The sequence below is a fragment of the Juglans microcarpa x Juglans regia genome, chromosome 5D (genome assembly GCF_004785595.1).
Source record: "Juglans microcarpa x Juglans regia isolate MS1-56 chromosome 5D, Jm3101_v1.0, whole genome shotgun sequence".
Taxonomy (NCBI): domain Eukaryota; kingdom Viridiplantae; phylum Streptophyta; class Magnoliopsida; order Fagales; family Juglandaceae; genus Juglans; species Juglans microcarpa x Juglans regia.
In genome coordinates this window covers 8,126,990-8,146,992 of record NC_054602.1, presented here as the reverse complement: position 1 = coordinate 8,146,992, position 20,003 = coordinate 8,126,990, and the positions used below count along the sequence as shown (strand labels likewise).

General features: G+C 36.2%; 2 protein-coding genes and 1 non-coding gene across 5 annotated transcripts; all 3 read right to left on the bottom strand.

Annotated features, from left to right (window-relative positions):
• Window positions 1–2,636: 2,636 nt before the first annotated feature.
• Window positions 2,637–2,775, bottom strand: LOC121266668. The gene has a single exon (XR_005940889.1). It is a non-coding gene; the product is annotated as a small nucleolar RNA Z247 (small nucleolar RNA).
• A 6,729-nt stretch (window positions 2,776–9,504) lies between these two features.
• Window positions 9,505–11,218, bottom strand: LOC121264399 (polyubiquitin). 3 transcript variants are annotated; one of them, XM_041167559.1, is made up of 2 exons: window positions 11,014–11,218; window positions 9,505–10,558 (listed from the first exon to the last, which is right to left on the bottom strand). In XM_041167559.1, exon 2 carries the CDS (start codon window positions 10,556–10,558, stop codon window positions 9,641–9,643), a length of 918 nt encoding a protein of 305 aa, XP_041023493.1. In that variant the 5' UTR covers window positions 11,014–11,218; the 3' UTR covers window positions 9,505–9,640. The 3 variants fall into 3 exon arrangements, with proteins under 3 accessions (XP_041023493.1, XP_041023494.1, XP_041023492.1); XM_041167560.1 differs by lacking the exon at window positions 11,014–11,218 and adding an exon at window positions 10,851–11,001; XM_041167558.1 differs by lacking the exon at window positions 11,014–11,218 and adding an exon at window positions 10,675–10,790.
• A 7,253-nt stretch (window positions 11,219–18,471) lies between these two features.
• Window positions 18,472–19,492, bottom strand: LOC121264400 (ubiquitin domain-containing protein 7SL RNA1-like). Its single transcript, XM_041167561.1, has one exon. It carries the CDS (start codon window positions 19,380–19,382, stop codon window positions 18,570–18,572), a length of 813 nt encoding a protein of 270 aa, XP_041023495.1. The 5' UTR covers window positions 19,383–19,492; the 3' UTR covers window positions 18,472–18,569.
• Between the last annotated feature and the right edge of the window lie 511 nt (window positions 19,493–20,003).

Below are 20,003 nucleotides of genomic sequence, written 5' to 3'. Positions count from 1 at the left end.
ATAAGAATTTCGTCGACATAGACTAGAACAAATAACTCCAAATTGTGCTGGTGGTAGATAAAGAGAGAATTCTCAACTTTGGATGATACAAAACCAAATTCAAGTAGTCAAGAACTTAGCTTAGCAAATCACAAGTGGGGAGCTTGCTTAAGGCCATAAATGGACTTTCTGGGTTGACAAACATGGTGAGGATATTGTGGGTGAATAAAGTCAGGCGGCTGGGCCATAAACATTGATTCGGTAAGGTCGCCATGCAGAAACGAGTTGCTAACATCGAGTTGCCGAATCTGCCATTTCCGTGTGACTACAAGAGACAAGATAAGCCGAATGGTCTGTGGTTTAACAACCGGACTAAAGGTTTTGCCATAGTCCACGCCAAATTGTTGATGAAATTATTTGGCCACTAACTGAGCCTTGTGTTGTTGCATGCTACCGTCGGCGTTACATTTCAATCAATACACCCATTTGCATCTGATGATACTTATCTGAGGAGTGACTGGAACGAGTTGCCAAGTGCCATTGCGTAATAGAGCATCGAACTCGTCATTCATAGCTTGTCTCCATTCTGGATGCTTAGAAGCAGTGGTGAAACACATGGGTTCTTGAGCAGCAAATTCTGTTATGGTGAGGAAAGCTTGCAGCAGATAGGGGATGGTTCCATTAATGAGAGTTTTGGGACATTGAATTTGATTCTAGAGCCTGGTGCGCATTTGATGGGTACGGGGGCAATAGAATGATCTGAACTAGAGGTGCTAGCTGGTGCAGAAACATTCATAGCATCAAGAGAATTTGATAGGGAAGACGACACTATAATGGCACATGAGACAGGTGCAGGTTGAATTAGTGAGGCAGTTGGGCCTGATGCCGAGAATTGATGTGGACCAGATGCTATAGTTTGTCCAACTGTGGAATCTAAAGTCAATTGCTGGTGATAAGGCTATTCCTGGAGAAGTGCTATTAACTAGAACCTGAAAACAAATAAGAGAGGTTTGTTGGGAGTGAGTCGTGTTAGCAGGCACTAATATACCAGAACTAAGCTCCTAAAGGGAAACTGACTCTTATCAAATTGAACATGGTGAGACATGTATATGCAACCAATGGGTATATGAAGACAATATTAACCTTTATGAAACGCATTATACCCAAGGAAAACACACAAATTGGATTGAGAGTCAAGCTTGTGAGCATTATAGGGACGGAGGTTAGGCCAACAGTGTATCCAAAGGTCTTCAAAAATTTATATTCAAGCTTGGTCTTATAAAGGCATTCAATTGGGGATTGTTTTTACTAACCGGAGAGAGGAGTTGATTGATAAGAAAACAAGCCATCTGAAAAGCATGGGACCAATATTTTTTGGGCACTTGAGCATGAGCCATAAGAGAGTCCGGTTTCAACAAGATGAGGATGTTTGTATTCAATGGAGCCATTTTGCTCATGAGTATGAGGGAAAATAATGCTATCATGAATACCAAGAGATTGGAAAATCTTATGTAATCTTCTATATTCCCCACCCCAATCAGTTTGAACAGATTTGATTTTGTAATCAAATTGTCGTTTAACAAGCTTTTGAAAAATGTAGAAGGTGGGTTTGACTTCAGATTTTTTTGTCAATGTATATAATCATGTAAATTTACTGAAATCATCCAGAAAAATAAAATAATAGCGATAACCTTCAATTGAAGGTTTAGGAGAAGGGCCCCAAACATCGAAAAAAATTAAATCCAAAGGTTTTTGAGAACGAGATGGTGACAAATAAAAGGGTAAATTATGAATTTTAGCTTGCTTACAAGAATTGCAAATAGCAAAAGTCTTATTGCTAGAAGTAGGATGTTTATTTGAAAATAAAATGTGCTTGACTAGGCAAGGAGATGGATGCCCAAGTCGACTTTGCCAAGTATCAAGATAGGCTCGTTCTCCTAGAAAGGCAAGTTTGAGTGGAGTGGGGGATGAAATTTGTGAAAAGATATAAAACCCATCTTTAGTAGGTCTATGGAGGAGGAGTTTCCTTGTATTGAGGTCATTCACACCAAAAAAAAATAAAAAAGATGGATGAAGTTCAAAAAATACACAATTATCTCAAGTAAATTTGTTAACTGACACCAGATTTTTTTTTTTTTTTAATTGAAAGAACATGCAAGAGTTGTTTGAGGAATAATTTTTTGGAATGAGATAAAAATAAAGAGGTACCAATGTGATGGATAAGCAAACCTACACCATTTCCAACCTTTATTTGATCTGTGCCAATATAGTCATCGACTTGGAGTGTTAAATTGTTGAGATCAAAGATAAGAATGTGTGTTTTTATAGTATCAGGGTACCAACTTGAATCAGTTGAGGATGGTACGATAGTCATGTGAGCTTGTAGGCTATTGTTCTACTCAACTTGATAAGCAAAGTCAAAGCGATGGAAGCACTTGAGTGATGTATGGCCAGGTTTATGACAAACTTGGCAAATTGGTCGTGACCCATTAAATGACTGATTACGTCCATGCCTCGGCCTCATGAGCGATTATTGGACTGGTTTTTGGGAGTAGGTGCTGAACCATGAGCATTGCCGTAGTGTGAAGATTGCCGAGAAACCATAATTGTCGTACCATTAAGAAGGTTCAAGGTTGTTTGCTGCTGTTCCAATCCAAGCTCATAATTAAGGAGTTGCCCGTATGTCTTTTGGAGTTTCATGGGTTCAAGTCGAGTTGTGAGAGAGGTTATGAGTGGATCATAGTCCAAACCAAGCCCTACAAGGATCTAGCTAATGAGCTCATAATCAGTGAGGGGTTGGCGTATGGCTGCCAAGGTGTCAACATAGGACTTCATCTTCTGGAAATTTCACTAATAGTGTTGTTGCCTTTTTTTAAAAGAAGATAAATTTACTCACAAGTTGATTATTCGAGCATTGGATTGAACGGAAAACATGTTCTACTATGCATGCCACACTTCACTGGAAGTGTGAAGACCAATTACGTGAGCCAATATATCTTCGGACAAGGAAGAAACAATGGGTGAAAGGAGAAGTTGGTCCTACTGCTGCCAACGATGATATTCAGGATTAGGAATAAAATATGATCTAGTAGGGTCATTGGCAAGTGTAGGAAGCAGCAGAGGAGGTGCCAGCATGGAGCCATCAACAAAACCATACAAGTGATGTCCCTTGAGATAAGGTGGACTTGATGAAAGTTGGCTCGACAGTTAACTCGAGCCAAAGTTTGCTTGACGTCGCTGGACATACCGCTCGAGCGAAGCTCAAGTCCTAGAGTCTCGAGTCCTAGAGTCTCGCTCGAGTCCTGCTCGACACTCCGCTCGAGCGAGACACAAACCCTAGTGTTCGCTCGACCCTCGCTTGACACTCTGCTCGAGCCAATGTTCATTTGGCTGTTCGCTCGAGGTGTGCTCGACACGCTCTAGAGCGAAGTACGTAGGTTTCCCAAATTAGGGTTTTCAGCGTCACTCACTGTATATATGTCATATTAGACTTGTGTTGGAGGGCCTCAAATATTTTGAGAGAGAACAATTGTCTAGTGAGTGCATATTGTGTGAAAGAGCAAAAGGTCCTAGAGAGTGTGAGTTGAGATTGAGTGATTGTAATCTCTTCTAGTTAATAAGATTTCTGCAGCTCTATGGACATATGCAATTTTCTGAACCATGTATATTGTGCGTCGTGTTCTTGATTGTGTTGCTTTTACTTTATTTGTCATCGTTGGTGTGTGTGTTTGCATAACATTTCACAACAACTGGTATTAAGAGCCAAGATAAGAAGAATGATGGGTGGCGATAAAGTGAACGCACCCGGAATCGAGAAGTTCGACGGCATTGATTTTGGGTACTAGAAAATGCAGATTGAGGATTATCTCTATGGGAAAAGGCTTCACCTTCCACTGTTGGAAAAGAAGCCGAAGAGCATGGATGATGCTGAGTGGACCCTATTAGATTGACAGGTTCTAGGTCTTGTTCGGCTGACCTCGTCCAGAACAGTAACACACAATGTCAGTAAGGAAAGAACCACGATGGATCTCATGACAACTTTGTCAAGTATGTATGAAAAGCCGTCTGTGAACAATAAGGTGCACTTGATGAAGAAATTGTTCAATATGAATATGTCAGAAGGTATGTCTGTAGCCCAACACTTGAATGAATTTAATACGATTACAAATCAACTATCTTCCGTAGAGATTGAGTTTTATGATGAGATCAGAATATTGATTTTGTTGGCATCGCTGCCAAATAGTTGGGAGGCCAAGAGGATGGCTGTGAGTAGTTTAGCTGGCAAGTCAAAACTGAACTGTGATGACATACGTGACATGGTACTTGCTGAAAAGGTACATAAGAGAGACTCAGGTGAGTCATCGGGTTCTGGATCAGCCCTATTTATTGACAATAGGGGCAGAGAACATGATAGGTCAAACTCCAAGAGTAGGGGGAAGAGCAAGATGAGATCTGGGCAACAGATCACATGCTGGAGTTGTGGCAAGGCGGGCCACATCAAGAGAAACTGCAGGAATCAAGAAAGTTCTGATGATGATGCTGTGAATGTAGTGGCAGATGAAATTTATGATGCATTACTCCTTGTGGTGCACATTCTGATTGATGATTAAGTGTTGGATTCAGGGTCTTTGTTCCATAGCACCTCACATCAAGAAATCATGAAAAATTATGTTGCTGGTGATTTTGAGAAGATGTATACAGCTGATGGAGAGGCACTGGATGTAGTGGGAGTGGGTGATGTGCTCATCACACTTCCAAACAGGAGCTTGTGGACTTTACAGCAAGTCAGACATGTTCCAAATCTAAATAAAAACCCGATCTCTGTGGGATATCTTGATGACAACGGCTTTGCAGTAACATTCTCTAGAGGAGCTTGGAAGATCACTAAGGGTGCGCATGGTAAGAGATCTAACTTTTTGTATTTAACATCATGGTCCAGTGATGTGTAGGGAAATACAATAATGTAAAAATACAGGCTTGATCGTGCGAAACCTGTGAGGAAGCCAAAGGAAGTCAGCTTGTCATTCCTCATAAAAGCCTGAAAAAGTTGGCTAAGGTTGCCAAGATTGGTTTGAGACTGGATACTCCTGGTGCAGTGGGAGTTGTGAGTTGCCATGTGGATGTGCTAACTAAGGGCGACGTATATGGAAGACTAAAGTCAGGCTTGACTTCAATGCGTCTTCTAGCTTGAAGACAGGAACTGTGAGCTGCAGAGATGATAAGGCTAGGCTAGAAACATTGGCTAGCATGTGGAGACCCAGTCTCTAAGTGGGAGATTGTTGGAGTATATGTGGACACTGGTTTTGGAGCTGAAAAAGTATTTGCTGAAAGTTGGCTCGAGCCAAAGTTCATTCGATGTCGCTCGACATACCGCTTGAGCGAATCTCAAGTCCAAGAGTCCCGCTCGAGTACTGCTTGACACTCCGCTTGAGCGAGACACAATCCCTAGTATTCGCTCGACACTTCGCTTGAGCCAATGTTCATTTGGCTATTCGCTTGAGACATGCTCGACACGCCGCTCAAGCAAAGTACGCAGTTTTTCCAGATTAGGGTTTCCAACGACACTCACTATATATGTCATATTAGACTTGTGTTGGAGGGCCTCAAACATTTTGAGAGATAACAATTGTCTAGTGAGTGTATATTGTGTGAGAGAGCAAAAAGTCATAGAGAGTGTGAGTTGAGATTGAATGATTGTAATTTCCTTTAGTTAATAAGATTTTTGCAGTTCTGTGGATATAGACAATTTGATGGACCACGTATATTGTGCGTTGTGTTCTTGATTGTATTACTTTTACTTTATTTTTCATCGTTGGTGTGTGTTTGTATAACATTTCACAACAAAAATACGTCAGTATAAAAGGCTAATGATAACCCAAGTTGGATGCATGATTTGTGGAGCTAGCTGAGTGCTTGATTCGTGAAAGTTAATGCTTGCTCATGAGTTGGTGATCCTTTGGCCAAAGCATTTAATGTAGAGGCCGATATGCTGGCATGATGCATGGGATCAAATTATGCGCAGTCATAAAGCAACCCGCAACCATGAGGGAAGCCATACTGAGCCCTTTATAGGCAGGAGCCAACCAAAAACCACCTCAATGGAACCCAAGACGCCGCTCAGCTCAACGACTAAAACAAATGTTCAAGGCACCAAGCCACACAACCCTTATTTTATGCACCACAATGGCCAGATCACGAGGCATCATTCATGTCGTAAACTGCAATGGTTAACCCGCTACGTACCCATCCTGCATCACAGTGATCGCACTATAAGTCTCTCAATCTCTCTCTACGTGATTACAATGTTAATGTGATTTAATTATTTGAATAATTATACGAGCATCAATTATTTGGAGAGTGATGATACTTGGTTGCGATGATTTTAGGTTTTAGAGAAATATAGGTTATTTAAATAATTTAAGTTTTTGATTAGATCGTACCTATTTTCTTAATAATTTATATGGTGATATGTTTATTTTATAGGTAATCGATTGCGCATTGAAAGTATTAGATTAAAGCTACAGGTAAGTAACTTGCAGATCATAAATTAAGATTAACATATATTAACTAGTTAAATAGATTATCATTAGAGTTAATACTTCATAAGTCAATTTTTATATATGTACCACCGCATTTTATAGTTATTTGTGTATTATGTATTTTATGCATCTCACATTGCATAAAAAACATATAAGATTTTTTATGATAAAGTGTAATATAAGATCAGATTAATAAGATGACCATTCATACACACGGTATAAATGTAATTATAGGTGGATCTGTAAACTACAGACTCAAGCGTAGTCCACCTAGTATGACATAAGTGTGAATAATTATGAGTCTTAAACATGAAATACTTTATGAAAGAGAAATCATATTTAGAGTCTTACGGTGTGCAAACACTGTGCACTTTTTTGAAAAAAAGATAAATTTAGGATTCACATGAAAAAATAATTTTTTTAATAGTAAACCCTATTTTTTTTCAAAAGTAGTACGCATAGCTTGCATGCCATAGGATTGTATTAGTATTAGTCTTTATGAAAAACCTTACGTTTATTATATTTACGCTATGGTGGGTTTTTTACTGAGTTTTTTTTTTTTTTTTTTACTCATTTTAATTTTGTTTTATGTTTTAAACCACTTGGGTGAGCATCTTTATGATGATGGAGCTACAGGACCGAACTTGGCTCAAAGAGGTGTGATAGAGGCATAGATCATGCTAGAGCTTTTTTAGTTTTGATTTTTATTATAATAAAATTTAAAAAATTTTAATAAATACTTCTGCATATTTTCTTTCAAGATTTTATTATTTTGAACGATTTTATTTATTATAGAGAATCCTTATACCTGTCATTTCCTTATAAAAAAAAAAGTTTTAAGGCCAAGATTTAGTAGCCTACCATATTTCCTAAAATTTTTAAAGGTAACATCGTTCTTCACCTGAGGGAGTGAGGTATTACAAAACCAAGTCAATAAAATTTTCCAGACTCCACAAAACTTGTCAACGCTCACTTAGATTTGGGCCTTGAACTCTATGGCCGAAGCCTCAATGAAAATTTACTATAAAATTATTTTTTATTAAATCGAGTCATTAAATAGTACCGTTACAAAATTAACCATGCTCCACACAAACAAGCCGAACAGTGCAATGAATTTTTATTCCCCGCCATCAATGACGGATGTTTTCTGCGCACATGGATTTAGTCCACAAGAAAATCAGTTGTTGTGTCAAACTTGTACAAGCAGCTGCAGGTAGTTGTATCGTATGGGTGTTAACTTGTGAAGTTCTTAGTTGACTATCCAGGAAATTGCTACAGCACTTATGCATTAATTGAGAAATGCATACCAAATTTTCATGATGAGGTAGCTAGATGTTGTATTTTCCCTACAAGTCAAAACAAGTTAGGCGGCAATAATTAAGGACAATGGACAATACAATTGTATGAGCCATGATGCTGTTAACAATGAGGCTTTGACAGCGAGATTATACCAAGCTCTTCAAATATTCATTTTTTTTTTTTAAAAAAAAAGAAACTGATATCAAAATCTTGGGTTGTTGAAATTAATAATTGGGTGCTATTTTGTTTTTATTTCTAAGTTTGACGCAAAGATGGTATTATTTTGTTCACTGATGTTAGGATGGCCTCCAAATATGTTGTCTAAAAGTAAAAGTGCCTCCTAATGTTTTTTTTTTGTGTCTAAAAAATATACATACAAATTCACTAATTGTAATTTTTTATAACATTTTTAAAACATAAATAATTGTTGTTGAAGTTTGACGCAAATAAATTATCTTTTAAAATAAAGAAAACCAAATATTAACAGGAGTATAAGCAGCGGTCTACCCACCGCTATCAAACAAACTCAAAGATTAGTTTTAGATGAGAAACATTTTCCTACCACATTTTTACTATTTTATAGTTTATTTGAATTTTTTTATGTATTTTTTAAAGATCTTTAATCATTATAAAAAAAAAATTAAAAATATATATAAATAACTTTACTAATAATTATTTTCTTAAGTAAAAAATATTAAAACTATAAAAATTAATAAATAGATGTAAACTATAAAAATTAATAAATAGATGTGGCAATTTCAAAAATCCGCGGAAGGAAATCGATAAAATAACAGTATTGCTTGGGTCACCTCTGTGTCTTTTTTTTTCCTCAACTTCAAAACATTGTGGCACTCTCTCCTCTAGTTTTAGTAATTTATCTCAATTTATTATTATAATTTTTTTAAATTTTAATACAAAATATAATAAACAACTCAACTCAACTCACTTCAACATCTAAACGTATTCTTAACAACTCTTAACGCATTCTTAACAACTCTTTAACCAAACGCATTCTTGACAACTCTTCAACCAACTTGGTTACATTCAAGGAAAAGGATATTTCAATGACGACGGACTCCTCAAATTCTACCCTAAATTCTTAAAAATGAGTACATCCCTAAATTCTTAAATGAGGTGAGAGTTTAAAATATTATTTTTTAATAATGTTAATATTATTTTAATATTTTAAAAAATTAAATTATAATTTTAAAAAATTAAATTATTTATTATATTTTATATAAAAATTTTAAAAAATTATAATAAAATGAAATGAAAATTATTTTTCATCCCCTTGCCAACCATTACCTAAAAGAAAATAAAAATCAATTGCAAGAGTTCAGACTACGAGCATGGCATATCAAAACGCCGTCCGAGAATAAAATTGCGTCTCGCTTTTCAGAGGTTGTGACTGGCATTACGATTACAGTCTATCATTCTCTCTTCTTGTTTACAGTTTTAGAAGCCTGACCTTCAATTTCTTCTCGAGGCAATTTATTTTTTTAATTCTTTTTTTTGCTTTGACATCAAACAAAATCTAGAAAATCTGGCTTTAAGAGTTCCTTCGTTTTTAAGTAGGCCTACTTCCAGAAAAAGGAACTCAGATGGCAAACATGAAGGAAAATTTCACAGTATGAACAAACATAACACATCATTCATGGACGATAGAGAATCTACAGCATTAAGTATTAAAATATAACTGCAAACCCAATTTATTTAGATGGCCTCAGCAGGGCCTTAACCATATAAGCTGATTGTAGCATAACACAAACATTTAAATTTATTTCTTAAAAACATTAGATTCATGGGAGCTTGGGGCCAATCCTTCAGAACCCACCACGGAGACGGAGGACAAGGTGAAGGGTAGACTCCTTTTGAATATTGTAGTCCGCAAGGGTGCGACCATCCTCCAGCTGCTTGCCGGCAAAAATCAGCCTCTGCTGGTCAGGTGGGATCCCCTCCTTGTCCTGGATCTTGGCCTTCACATTGTCGATGGTGTCCGAGCTCTCCACCTCAAGGGTGATGGTCTTGCCCGTGAGGGTCTTCACGAAGATCTGCATGCCACCGCGGAGACGGAGCACCAGGTGGAGGGTCGACTCCTTTTGGATATTATAATCGGCGAGGGTTCGGCCGTCCTCCAGCTGCTTACCGGCGAAAATAAGCCTCTGCTGGTCCGGGGGGATGCCCTCCTTGTCCTGGATCTTGGCCTTCACGTTGTCGATGGTGTCCGAGCTCTCCACCTCCAGGGTGATCGTCTTCCCTGTCAAGGTCTTGACGAAGATTTGCATTCCTCCCCTGAGCCTCAAGACGAGGTGGAGGGTCGACTCCTTCTGAATATTGTAGTCGGCAAGGGTACGACCGTCCTCCAGCTGCTTGCCGGCAAAGATCAGCCTCTGCTGGTCCGGTGGGATGCCCTCCTTGTCCTGGATCTTGGCCTTGACATTATCGATGGTGTCAGAGCTCTCAACCTCCAAGGTGATCGTCTTTCCCGTGAGGGTTTTGACGAAAATCTGCATGCCACCACGGAGACGGAGCACGAGATGGAGGGTGGATTCCTTCTGGATATTGTAGTCGGCTAGGGTCCTGCCGTCTTCGAGCTGCTTTCCGGCGAAGATCAGCCTCTGCTGGTCCGGTGGGATGCCTTCCTTATCCTGGATCTTGGCCTTAACGTTGTCGATGGTGTCGGAGCTCTCCACCTCGAGGGTGATGGTCTTGCCGGTGAGAGTTTTCACGAAGATTTGCATCTGTGGAAAACAACATCATCAGAGAAGACTTTTAGATACGACGACACTGCTGTCTACGAGATCTGATCAGAAAAATTTGTGCATAAATTTTAAATTATGCATAAATTTGTGCGTACTCTAAGAGATCTGTTCATAGAGGCTCAAACCCAAAATTAGACTAAAATTCTTTAGAAATTTCCGCTCAGATCTGTGGGACATGTAGGATCAAGCAGATCTCAAAGCCGAAACCTTGTAAGTTTTTTAAAATCTCACAAAAATAAGGAAAAGAAATCGATTTGAATCTCTCCCACACCTCATCCAAGATGCGGAAACCTCGAACAACAAAAAGGAGATAAATCGATTTGAATCTCACCCAAATCTTATCCAAAACGTGCAAACCTCGAAAATCAATAATCCTAGAAACAGCTAAGCGGGGAGAATCTAAAAAGGAAAAGAAAACAGAGGAGAAAAATTACCTTGATCGAATTTTGATTACTTTATGCTTGATTGCTGCTTTGAAACGTAAAGGATGAGAAGATGTGAAGAATGGGGGTCGCTTTATAGCGGTGGAGATAGGCAAGTTGGAGACGAAATTGGGGGACCCGTGAGGGGAAGGTCCAACAAGAAAGCTACACGTATTGAATATGAGGTGTCACGCTCTGGTTTACACGGCAAAGCAAAAGGTTGCGTCAAATTTGATGTGTCCGTCCGTTTCGACGATGATTTCGAGGCAAATCACGTCGACGACTAACGGTGGGTTAGGTTGGAGTTAAGTCATAATTAAAAAGCGGTGGGGATGAATTTGATAGCCGCAGCCTGCAGGCAGCTTCGGGATTCGGTTTTGACGGAGTTTATCTAGGTTAGCTTTTGGTTTGATGGTTTTGTCCAATGGGGAGAAAGGCCGGGGAGTGGGTGTCGAATGTCACTGTCAATGTGGGCCTTTTTAAAAAAAAAAAAAAAAAATTAGAATTGTTTTATTGTTGTATAATAGCAAGTGGGCTTTGTTTATTGATTACCGGGCCCCGCCCGGAGTTGTCTGCTTGCTCCATCTTACGAGTTTGCTGACAATGAATAATGATAATGATATTTTATATTATTTTATAATTTTAATTTGATATATTTTATTCTTATTTATTTTTAATTTTATATAATATAATTATTGCGAATAAATAAATTTGGTGTGGTTTTTAACTTTTTAAGAGATTGCAATGATATTTGTAATAAATGTTTAGCACCTAGTTGCGCTATGCCGTTGCTATGTGAATGATATTACGAATATTATTAACCTTAAAAAAAAATTAACTCCATTATTTTCAATCAATAGTCCATTTATTATTATTTTTACTGATTTTTTGAATAATGATAATACTTTACAACTCTCATTTTTTTTACGACTCATCTTATTTCATTTAATTATTATAATTTTTTTAAATTTTTACATAAAATAAAATAAATAATTTAACTTTTTTAAATCTTAAAATAAAAATAATATAAAAAAATATATTTTAATAATATTTTATTTAATTTTAAATTTTAATTTCAACATCTAGAAATATTCTCTCGAACAAATCTTTTCCTTGCTTGCCGTCTTATAAACTCCCCTAAGTCCTCTTGACTAGCCAATTCTTCTTTCGAGCTGAGTTGAAAGTTCTTTTGGTTTCGAAGTTGCTTTCGCTCAACACAAATTTATTCAATGAAATCATCTTGTTTTTAAATATTTTATTTTGGTATCAAGACGAGTATTTAAGAAGAGTCAATTTTTAGGGCTTCTATGCTAGTAACATAACAATAACCTCATGTAGACAGTCAACTTTTAAGAATGTTGCTAACGTGATACTGTTTCGCGGAACTTTCGCTCAGCCCATCGATGATATATTGGAAAGCCTCAAGGGCCCAAGGTCGTTGCTATTGGGCTATTAGGCTTATATGACATCAAAAGTGGGCAATGTCTTGGGCCTCACCGGTAGTTTGTTTGTGCTGCAGCAGTTCCAATGTCCAATGCATTATTGCAATTAGTTTAGGTATAGTTTAAATAAAAAAAAAAGGACAGTAAACTTCTTAAATTTATCGTTCATACATTAATTATGCACCATATATAGCAGAATATTATGCCCTTTTTATTTCAATAAACTATATATATATATATTAAAATGAATAAATATTATTTTCTGATCCAATACTAGCTAGTAGATATTCTTGCAAACACAAGATGCATGCAAGTAATATATATCATCACATATATCATTTATTAATATTGGTATGCTTATAAAACTCGACTGGAAGTGGAAGAACTCAAACGAGATATAACTCGGACTCCTCGCCAACGCCATAATGCCACAGAAACTGATGGTCATCAAGATCACAACCTTTGGGAAATTGGAGGTGCGTCAATGTGGCCGGAACGCCAGGCTTTGCATGAAGAATGGTTTTCAGGTCGGCCACGGTAGTCAAATCATTGACTATTATGTTGCACATCCGTTCGGACTCGGAGCCTATCCTGACGCAAATGGAACATTTCTTGTGGAGGATAAGTGCAGCCTCAACGGGAACTCGATAATGTCGCAAAGACAGTTCATCTATTTTCAGCCGTTGACCATTGTATGCCAGGTCTATCATCTCTGCTGGGATATGGAATTTTTTCTCCAACTCCGACTTCAGTTCCATAATTGTTTGAGCTCTTGGGACCACCATACGATGGGGCACACCTAGGTGGACAACACTTATCTTTATGGCGCTCGTCTGTATGCACCCACCCCAAGAACAAGTTCATGATTAATTTCTAATTGTAATGAGTATTTTTAATTAAAATCTAATATAATTTTGCATAAAAGAGAATATTGATCATTAATTTCATGATCAGACTAGACCGCAAGGTTTTTGACATTAATATATAATGAAAATATAGGGTTAAAAATTACATACCGAAGAATTTTGAGGATCCATATATAGTAGTAGTGTATGCTAATTGGAAGAATGATAGGGGGAATTAGTATATATGACCTAGCTCGAATGAATTTTTTCGGATAAATAAATATATCTGATTAGAGGTCATCATATATATGATCGTTCAGCAATATTTAAAGTCTTAATATTATTAATATTCATGCCATAAGAGTGTGGTGCGTAGTTACATTGATGCTATAAGCGTGATATATCATGAATACAATATATATGCGCTAATTTCTTTCATGCATTTTTGTACCAACTACTACTCCCAACATGATCATGTGATCCGTCCTTTCCAATGAAGAAAAATACAAGTACTATTAAAGAGATAATAAAAGGCCGGGGTTAATTCAACCGTACGGGCCACCACAAACTTCATGCAAATTCCGTTTAACATCATGCAATATATATTGTGCAAAAAACCGATTTTTCATGCTCTTTTTAACTATTTCTTTGTCTAAATTAGAACAAATCCTAACCCATGGAATTGGCACAATACAATTGCAACTGAACTTTTCATGATTATATATATATATATATCGAGACAAACTAATTTTAGATATAATAAATAAGATATTAACTTCTCGTATACGCATATTTTTGTATTAATATAATTAATACCATATGATCAGCATATATTAGAGAATATATATATTTTTTTTCACTAACTTATAAATATAATTTTTTTTTTGTTATATTTTTATTAATGTTAATTAGTGTTTATTCTGAAAAAGAAAAAACAATAATCTTCTCCCCTCTCCCGCTCTCGTGCGTACCACAAATACAATTTGATGACCGGCCACGTGTTGCTCAGGATCGATCCCAATCTGATCTCTTGTCACTTGAGTAGCCTGCAACCCAAGCAGGAACTAATTTCTCACCAAGTTTTATTAATCTTGTGAGCCAATCCATGGGGCCGCGAGTACTTATGAAGTTACTGGCCTGGAAGGTTAGAAAAAAATTGAGATGAAAACTAGAATAATAATATCTCATGAGATGCATGCAGCAACTTTTATTTTTTATTATTTTCTAAGAGTAATATATAGTTAGATAGTTCAATTAGTTTTATTTCATAAATTTTATAAATTTTACAAACTGATCATGCAATACAAATCAAAAGTTAAAATCAAAGAATAATAATTAATACTGGTCTTCATTATTCTAGTTTTATCGCTCCAATTCACACTGGTTTACTAGACACAAGTTAAGTGTCTTATTTATCTATGATTATGCGGATTTCTAGGTAGAAATTATCTTATTTGTGACTCCTCATGTCATGTGTATTTATAACAATGAGAAATATTTTTTCATTTTAAATTTTATCATCACTTGTCACACTTTTATATACTAGGTACCATATTTTAAGTAGTAGTTACTCTTTAGTAGTTGATATATAAAACCAGTTAAATGTCTCGTATCAACAAGATTAAGGTCAAGACGTTTGGCTAATGCATTTGTATGTGTGTTTTACCAGAGTAATGACCAAAAGGATATATAAACAACATGGAATAATAATCCTTCTTTTCGATTTGCTATGCTGCAAAATGTCAAAAGAAGGAAAATGAAAGAAGGATCATGCATGTGATTCAAGATTGGTTTAATTCGAGGAAAGCCAGGTGCCCCCTCCAACAAATAGTAAACACTTTGAAATTATATCTCTGGATAATTCATTATTCTTGTGATATATATCATGCCTTAGCAATTAATTAATCTATAGCTGAAAATGATAACATTATCATCGATCCAACTCCTTACTCTTCTAGAAATTAATTAACAACTAATTGAAAGCAGGTCTGTCATGTAGATCTGCATCTACACATCAAACCTAGTGTCTAGATATGATGGACCATGGGTTACGTGTCCAGGGAAGACTTCTATTGTATCACCCTGTTCAACATGGTGCCACCTAAATGTTTTGTCATCCTCCATCACTTCTTGCTTGTGAATAAAAAAATACTCCTCTGGAAGATCGAAGTGTTGTATCTGCTGCAACTGTTGCAGATCATTCCTTAAGTCTCCAACACGATCAAATTCATTCAACTCTATTGGGATTTTGCTCGTCTCGCAACTTGGCAACCAGATCAGTAATTTCAGCATCTGATCTGACACCCTCATACTAGTAATACTAGGTCGTGCCAATGTGGTTGGTGACACTGATCTCAAACTGACGTCAATGTTTGAACCGTCAGAAATCTCACAATCATGCAAGGATCTATAGTCTTGTAATTCAGCATCGCTAGAATGAATCACCAAACTCATGTCAGTCGGTACAGCTTCCATTTCTTGTATCTTTTCCTTTAGCTGTCCAATTGTGTCGTATACGTCCATTTCTAAAATGACGTAATTTTTGGATATTGGCATCTTTACGATGAATCGGATGTTTGATGTGGATGAGTTCTCAATCTCAGAGATGGCTAATTTATCTGTCTCTGGAGAGACAATGAGTTGAATGTGTGAGTCTTGGAGGATCCCATGGGGCACATTGTCGTCGTCTCGGAGGACAAGGCCATTAAGGATTAGGGTTTGCTTGAATATGGGTATGCCTTGGTATTTTTGTATCTTTTCTTTGATTTCTAGGACACAGTCGAAGAAATCCACTTCAATGGAAAATGGCCTTCCTTCCTCAGGGTCAATCTTCACCTCCATTGCTGGATAACAAAGAACGGATCGAGACGTGGATTTTGTGAATGGTAACACAAATATGAAGAATAAAGGATCGATCATCAGTTTTTAGATTCAAACCTAGTAATTATAATAAGATATGCATGCCAGCTTGGAGGTGTGGCAGTCACAATGTTATTAGCATGTTCAATATACTCATCTTCATGCAAAATAAAATACAATAGAAGCATGCAGATTAAAGTTCTAATAAAGGATCAAGCCAATTCAATGGGCTAGCTGCTGCTCTTCATGAGTACTTCACACAAATATTGTGTTAAAACCTCCACTGTTGACACTAGTACTACTGTTCTTTCGGCTATTTTCTTATGATCAATGAGCAAATATAATACGTACTAACCCATGCAATTGGCGTGAATTAAGTACTCAAAATCGTGATTTTAAATTTTTTGGTGAAAAATACTTAACATTTTCTCTATTTTTCTTGCTTTATATATAGCAGACTATTTTTTTTTTTAAGGGGAAAAAAAAACTCTTCAACCTCTTAACAAATTAACATTTTACACTGTACAGTAAGAAAGAAAAAAATCTATCATTTGTGGTACTTTACACCCACAGACTACCGAAAACTTACAATGTGTACTTTTATTAAGATCCGACGATCAAGATCATTGCATCATGTTACCAAGTTTTACCTATTAATTAATTTTCATTCATCTTAACCAGTACTTATAACGTCTTAATTAACAAGAGTGTTATTTGTCAGTTTTTATAGGCGGTGGATATAATTAATGCGACATTGTTTGTAATTTGGGGTATAAACAAGAAGGAATCTAGCTATATTATATATTATATTAAATAATTTTTTTACATATAAGTTTAAATTTTCATCTATAATAATATAAAAAAGACCATATATATATATAAACAATTCTATATACAAAAATCTTATTAACATACTTTTCGATTTAATAATGCAATTTACTTACGTGATTGTTTGTCTACTGATATATATTATAAAACTTAAATAATGATTTTTCAACTTTAATCTAAAAATCATCATTCGCCTTCAAATTAGTTTTGGTTTTGGAAAAGAGTAAAAGTAGATAAAATCGAGGGAAGGATTGAAGAAACTCAAAAGAGAGCTGTAAGAAAGTCTCATTATGAATTTTAAAACAAAAACTCTATTCACTATTTTATGATGTGACATTAAATGATAGGTTTATAATTAAAATATAATAAATAACTTCCAATCATCTAATATTACATTATGAGATAATAAAAAAATGATTATGAATAACATTACTCATTATAAAATACTTATTAATTGAAAAGTCATTTCTTCTTTTTTATTAGGGCAGTGCTACTCCCACCGCTAGGAGCTCCTGCTGGGGCTCCCGCTAGTTGCTTTCTGTATTTTTATTTTTTTTGACTTTTTTTTTCATGTATTTTTTAATACTTTTAAATATTTTTTAAAAAATAAAAAATAATTATAATATTATTAAAAAATAATTACTTAATCATTAAGTAAAAATAATAATAATAAAAAAATAAAAAAATCCCAGCTATAACTTCCAGCGGGAAGAACCAACGGGAAGACTAGCATTTTCTTTTTTATTATTATTCGAAGTTGAGGATGGCTTCTGCTCTAATCAAATACAGTTGGATCGGTCCATCCTCTAAGTGGGCCCGGTGTGGTCGGCCCAACCAAATCTTGCACCTCACTCAAACTCGAATGCACCCACCGGGCCACCGCACAGCACCATAACTCGTGCATGCATGCCAAGACTCAGATCATGCATCTTCAAATATATTTGAAGATAAACATGAACATCTCCCATAATTTCTGGATCTTCTTTCTATATTTGAGATTTTATTTCTTGGTACAAATGAAATTAGGTTCTCATGTCGAATTGCCTGATCTCCTTTAACAACCCAATGGATTTGTTTCTTTAAGGTGTATTATTATCCATATGGATTTGGCTTATATTCAAAGCATTTTGCCTACTCTAATCAATTGCAAATCCCAAGAATTTCACGTATGATCTAGTCGTTCAAAGTCTAGATAGCATGAGAGAAGCTTCTCTCTCCATATCATAATTAAGATAGTCATGCATCATGCTTGCTCTAATTTACAAAACAAAATAAAAAAGGAAAAAAAATTGTTGCCAAAGAAATAAAGACGAGAAATGCTACTCTTCATTCTAGCTAATTCTGAGTATCTTCTTCTATCAACTACGTAAATCCTGACAATTGTTTAAAATCTGTTACATGAATTAATTGGGATGGTAACAACTAGGATGAAGATCAAGAGTATTAATTATATTGAAAGGATATAATTAATATACATGAGTTGACTGATAGAGATCATTGTACTAGCTAGGAAGTCATGATTCAAACATTCAAAATCCCAATAATATATATATATATATATATATATATATATATATATATATATATATATATCTTATGAACCGCCGGTTACACTCCCATTGAAGATTTCAATTGTATCTCCATTCCCAACATGGTGCCACCGAAATGATCTATCATCATCCATCACATTCTGCTCATAAATGAAAAAATAACCCTCTGGAGGAAGATGAAAGTGTAGCCTTTGTTGTAACTTCTGCAGCTCCTTCCTTAGCTCCCCAACATTTTCCGATGCATTCACCTCTACCGGAATCTTCTTCGTCCCACATTTTGGCAACACCATTAGCTTTAATTTCTTCGAACCCGTCGTAGTAGGCCCAGATCGTGTTGCTGTCAAAGCAGCTGTTGGGGACCCTTTAAAACTGACATCGATATCTGAATTATCCGAAAGTTCATAATCACGTAAGGATCTATGGTCTTGTAATTCAATACCGCTTGAGTGAATCACCAACCTGTTGGCTGGTACAGCTTCCATTTCTTGTATCTTTTCCTTTAACCGTCCAATCGTATCGTTTACATCCATTTCTATAGGGACGTGAACTTTGGACATCGGCATCTTTACGATGAGTTGGAGTTTCTTGGGCTGCGAGAAGTTCTCAATTATCTCGACAGTACTGGCTTTATCGGAATCGGGAGTGACAACGAGCTGAATGTGGGAGTTTTGGAGGATTTCGGAGTGCTCCACATTGCGGTCGTCTTGGAGGACATGGCCTTTGAAGATTAGGATTTGCTTGTGAATGGGTATGCCTTGGTATTTTTGTACCTTTTCTTTGATCTCTAGGACAGAGTCGAAGAAACCCACTTCAATGGTGAATGGTTTTCCTCTCTGAGGCTCAAAAACTACATCCATTGTTGGATAACAAAAGGAAAGGAGAGTTGGGTTTTTCACTGTGTCAGACACAGTTTGTGCATGCACGTATGGGTTTTGGGAAAGAGAAACAAAAAAATTGAATGATAGGATTGTTGTAACAGTATCCGATATTATCTAACTAACACCCTAGATGTGTTGTGATTTTCGTTAAATTTTCCTTCAAATACGTTCGAGAATATAAGAGAAAAGAAAATTTTATATATATTTATAATTTTACCCACATAAGCATACGTGGTGACCCGACTATATAACACTACACTACTCTTCAACATACTCCCTTCATGCAAGATAAAATCACGATGGAAGCTAATTGAAGTGTTAGTAAATGATCAGCCAATTCAATGGGCTGCTCCTGACTTCACACAAATATAATTGTTTTCAAACCCCACTGTTCTTTCGACTATTTGCTTGTATATGTCGATACCAACCCATGTAATTGGCATGAGTTAATAAAAATAAATAAAAAAATCACGATTTTAAAGGTTTTTAGTGAAAATATTTATCATTTTCTCTAACACAGTCGAATAAAGTCCTTCCAATGGAGAAGGGTCTTCTTCTAAGGAGATGGCTGGTTTTTCGTTGTGTGAGCGACAAAGAGTT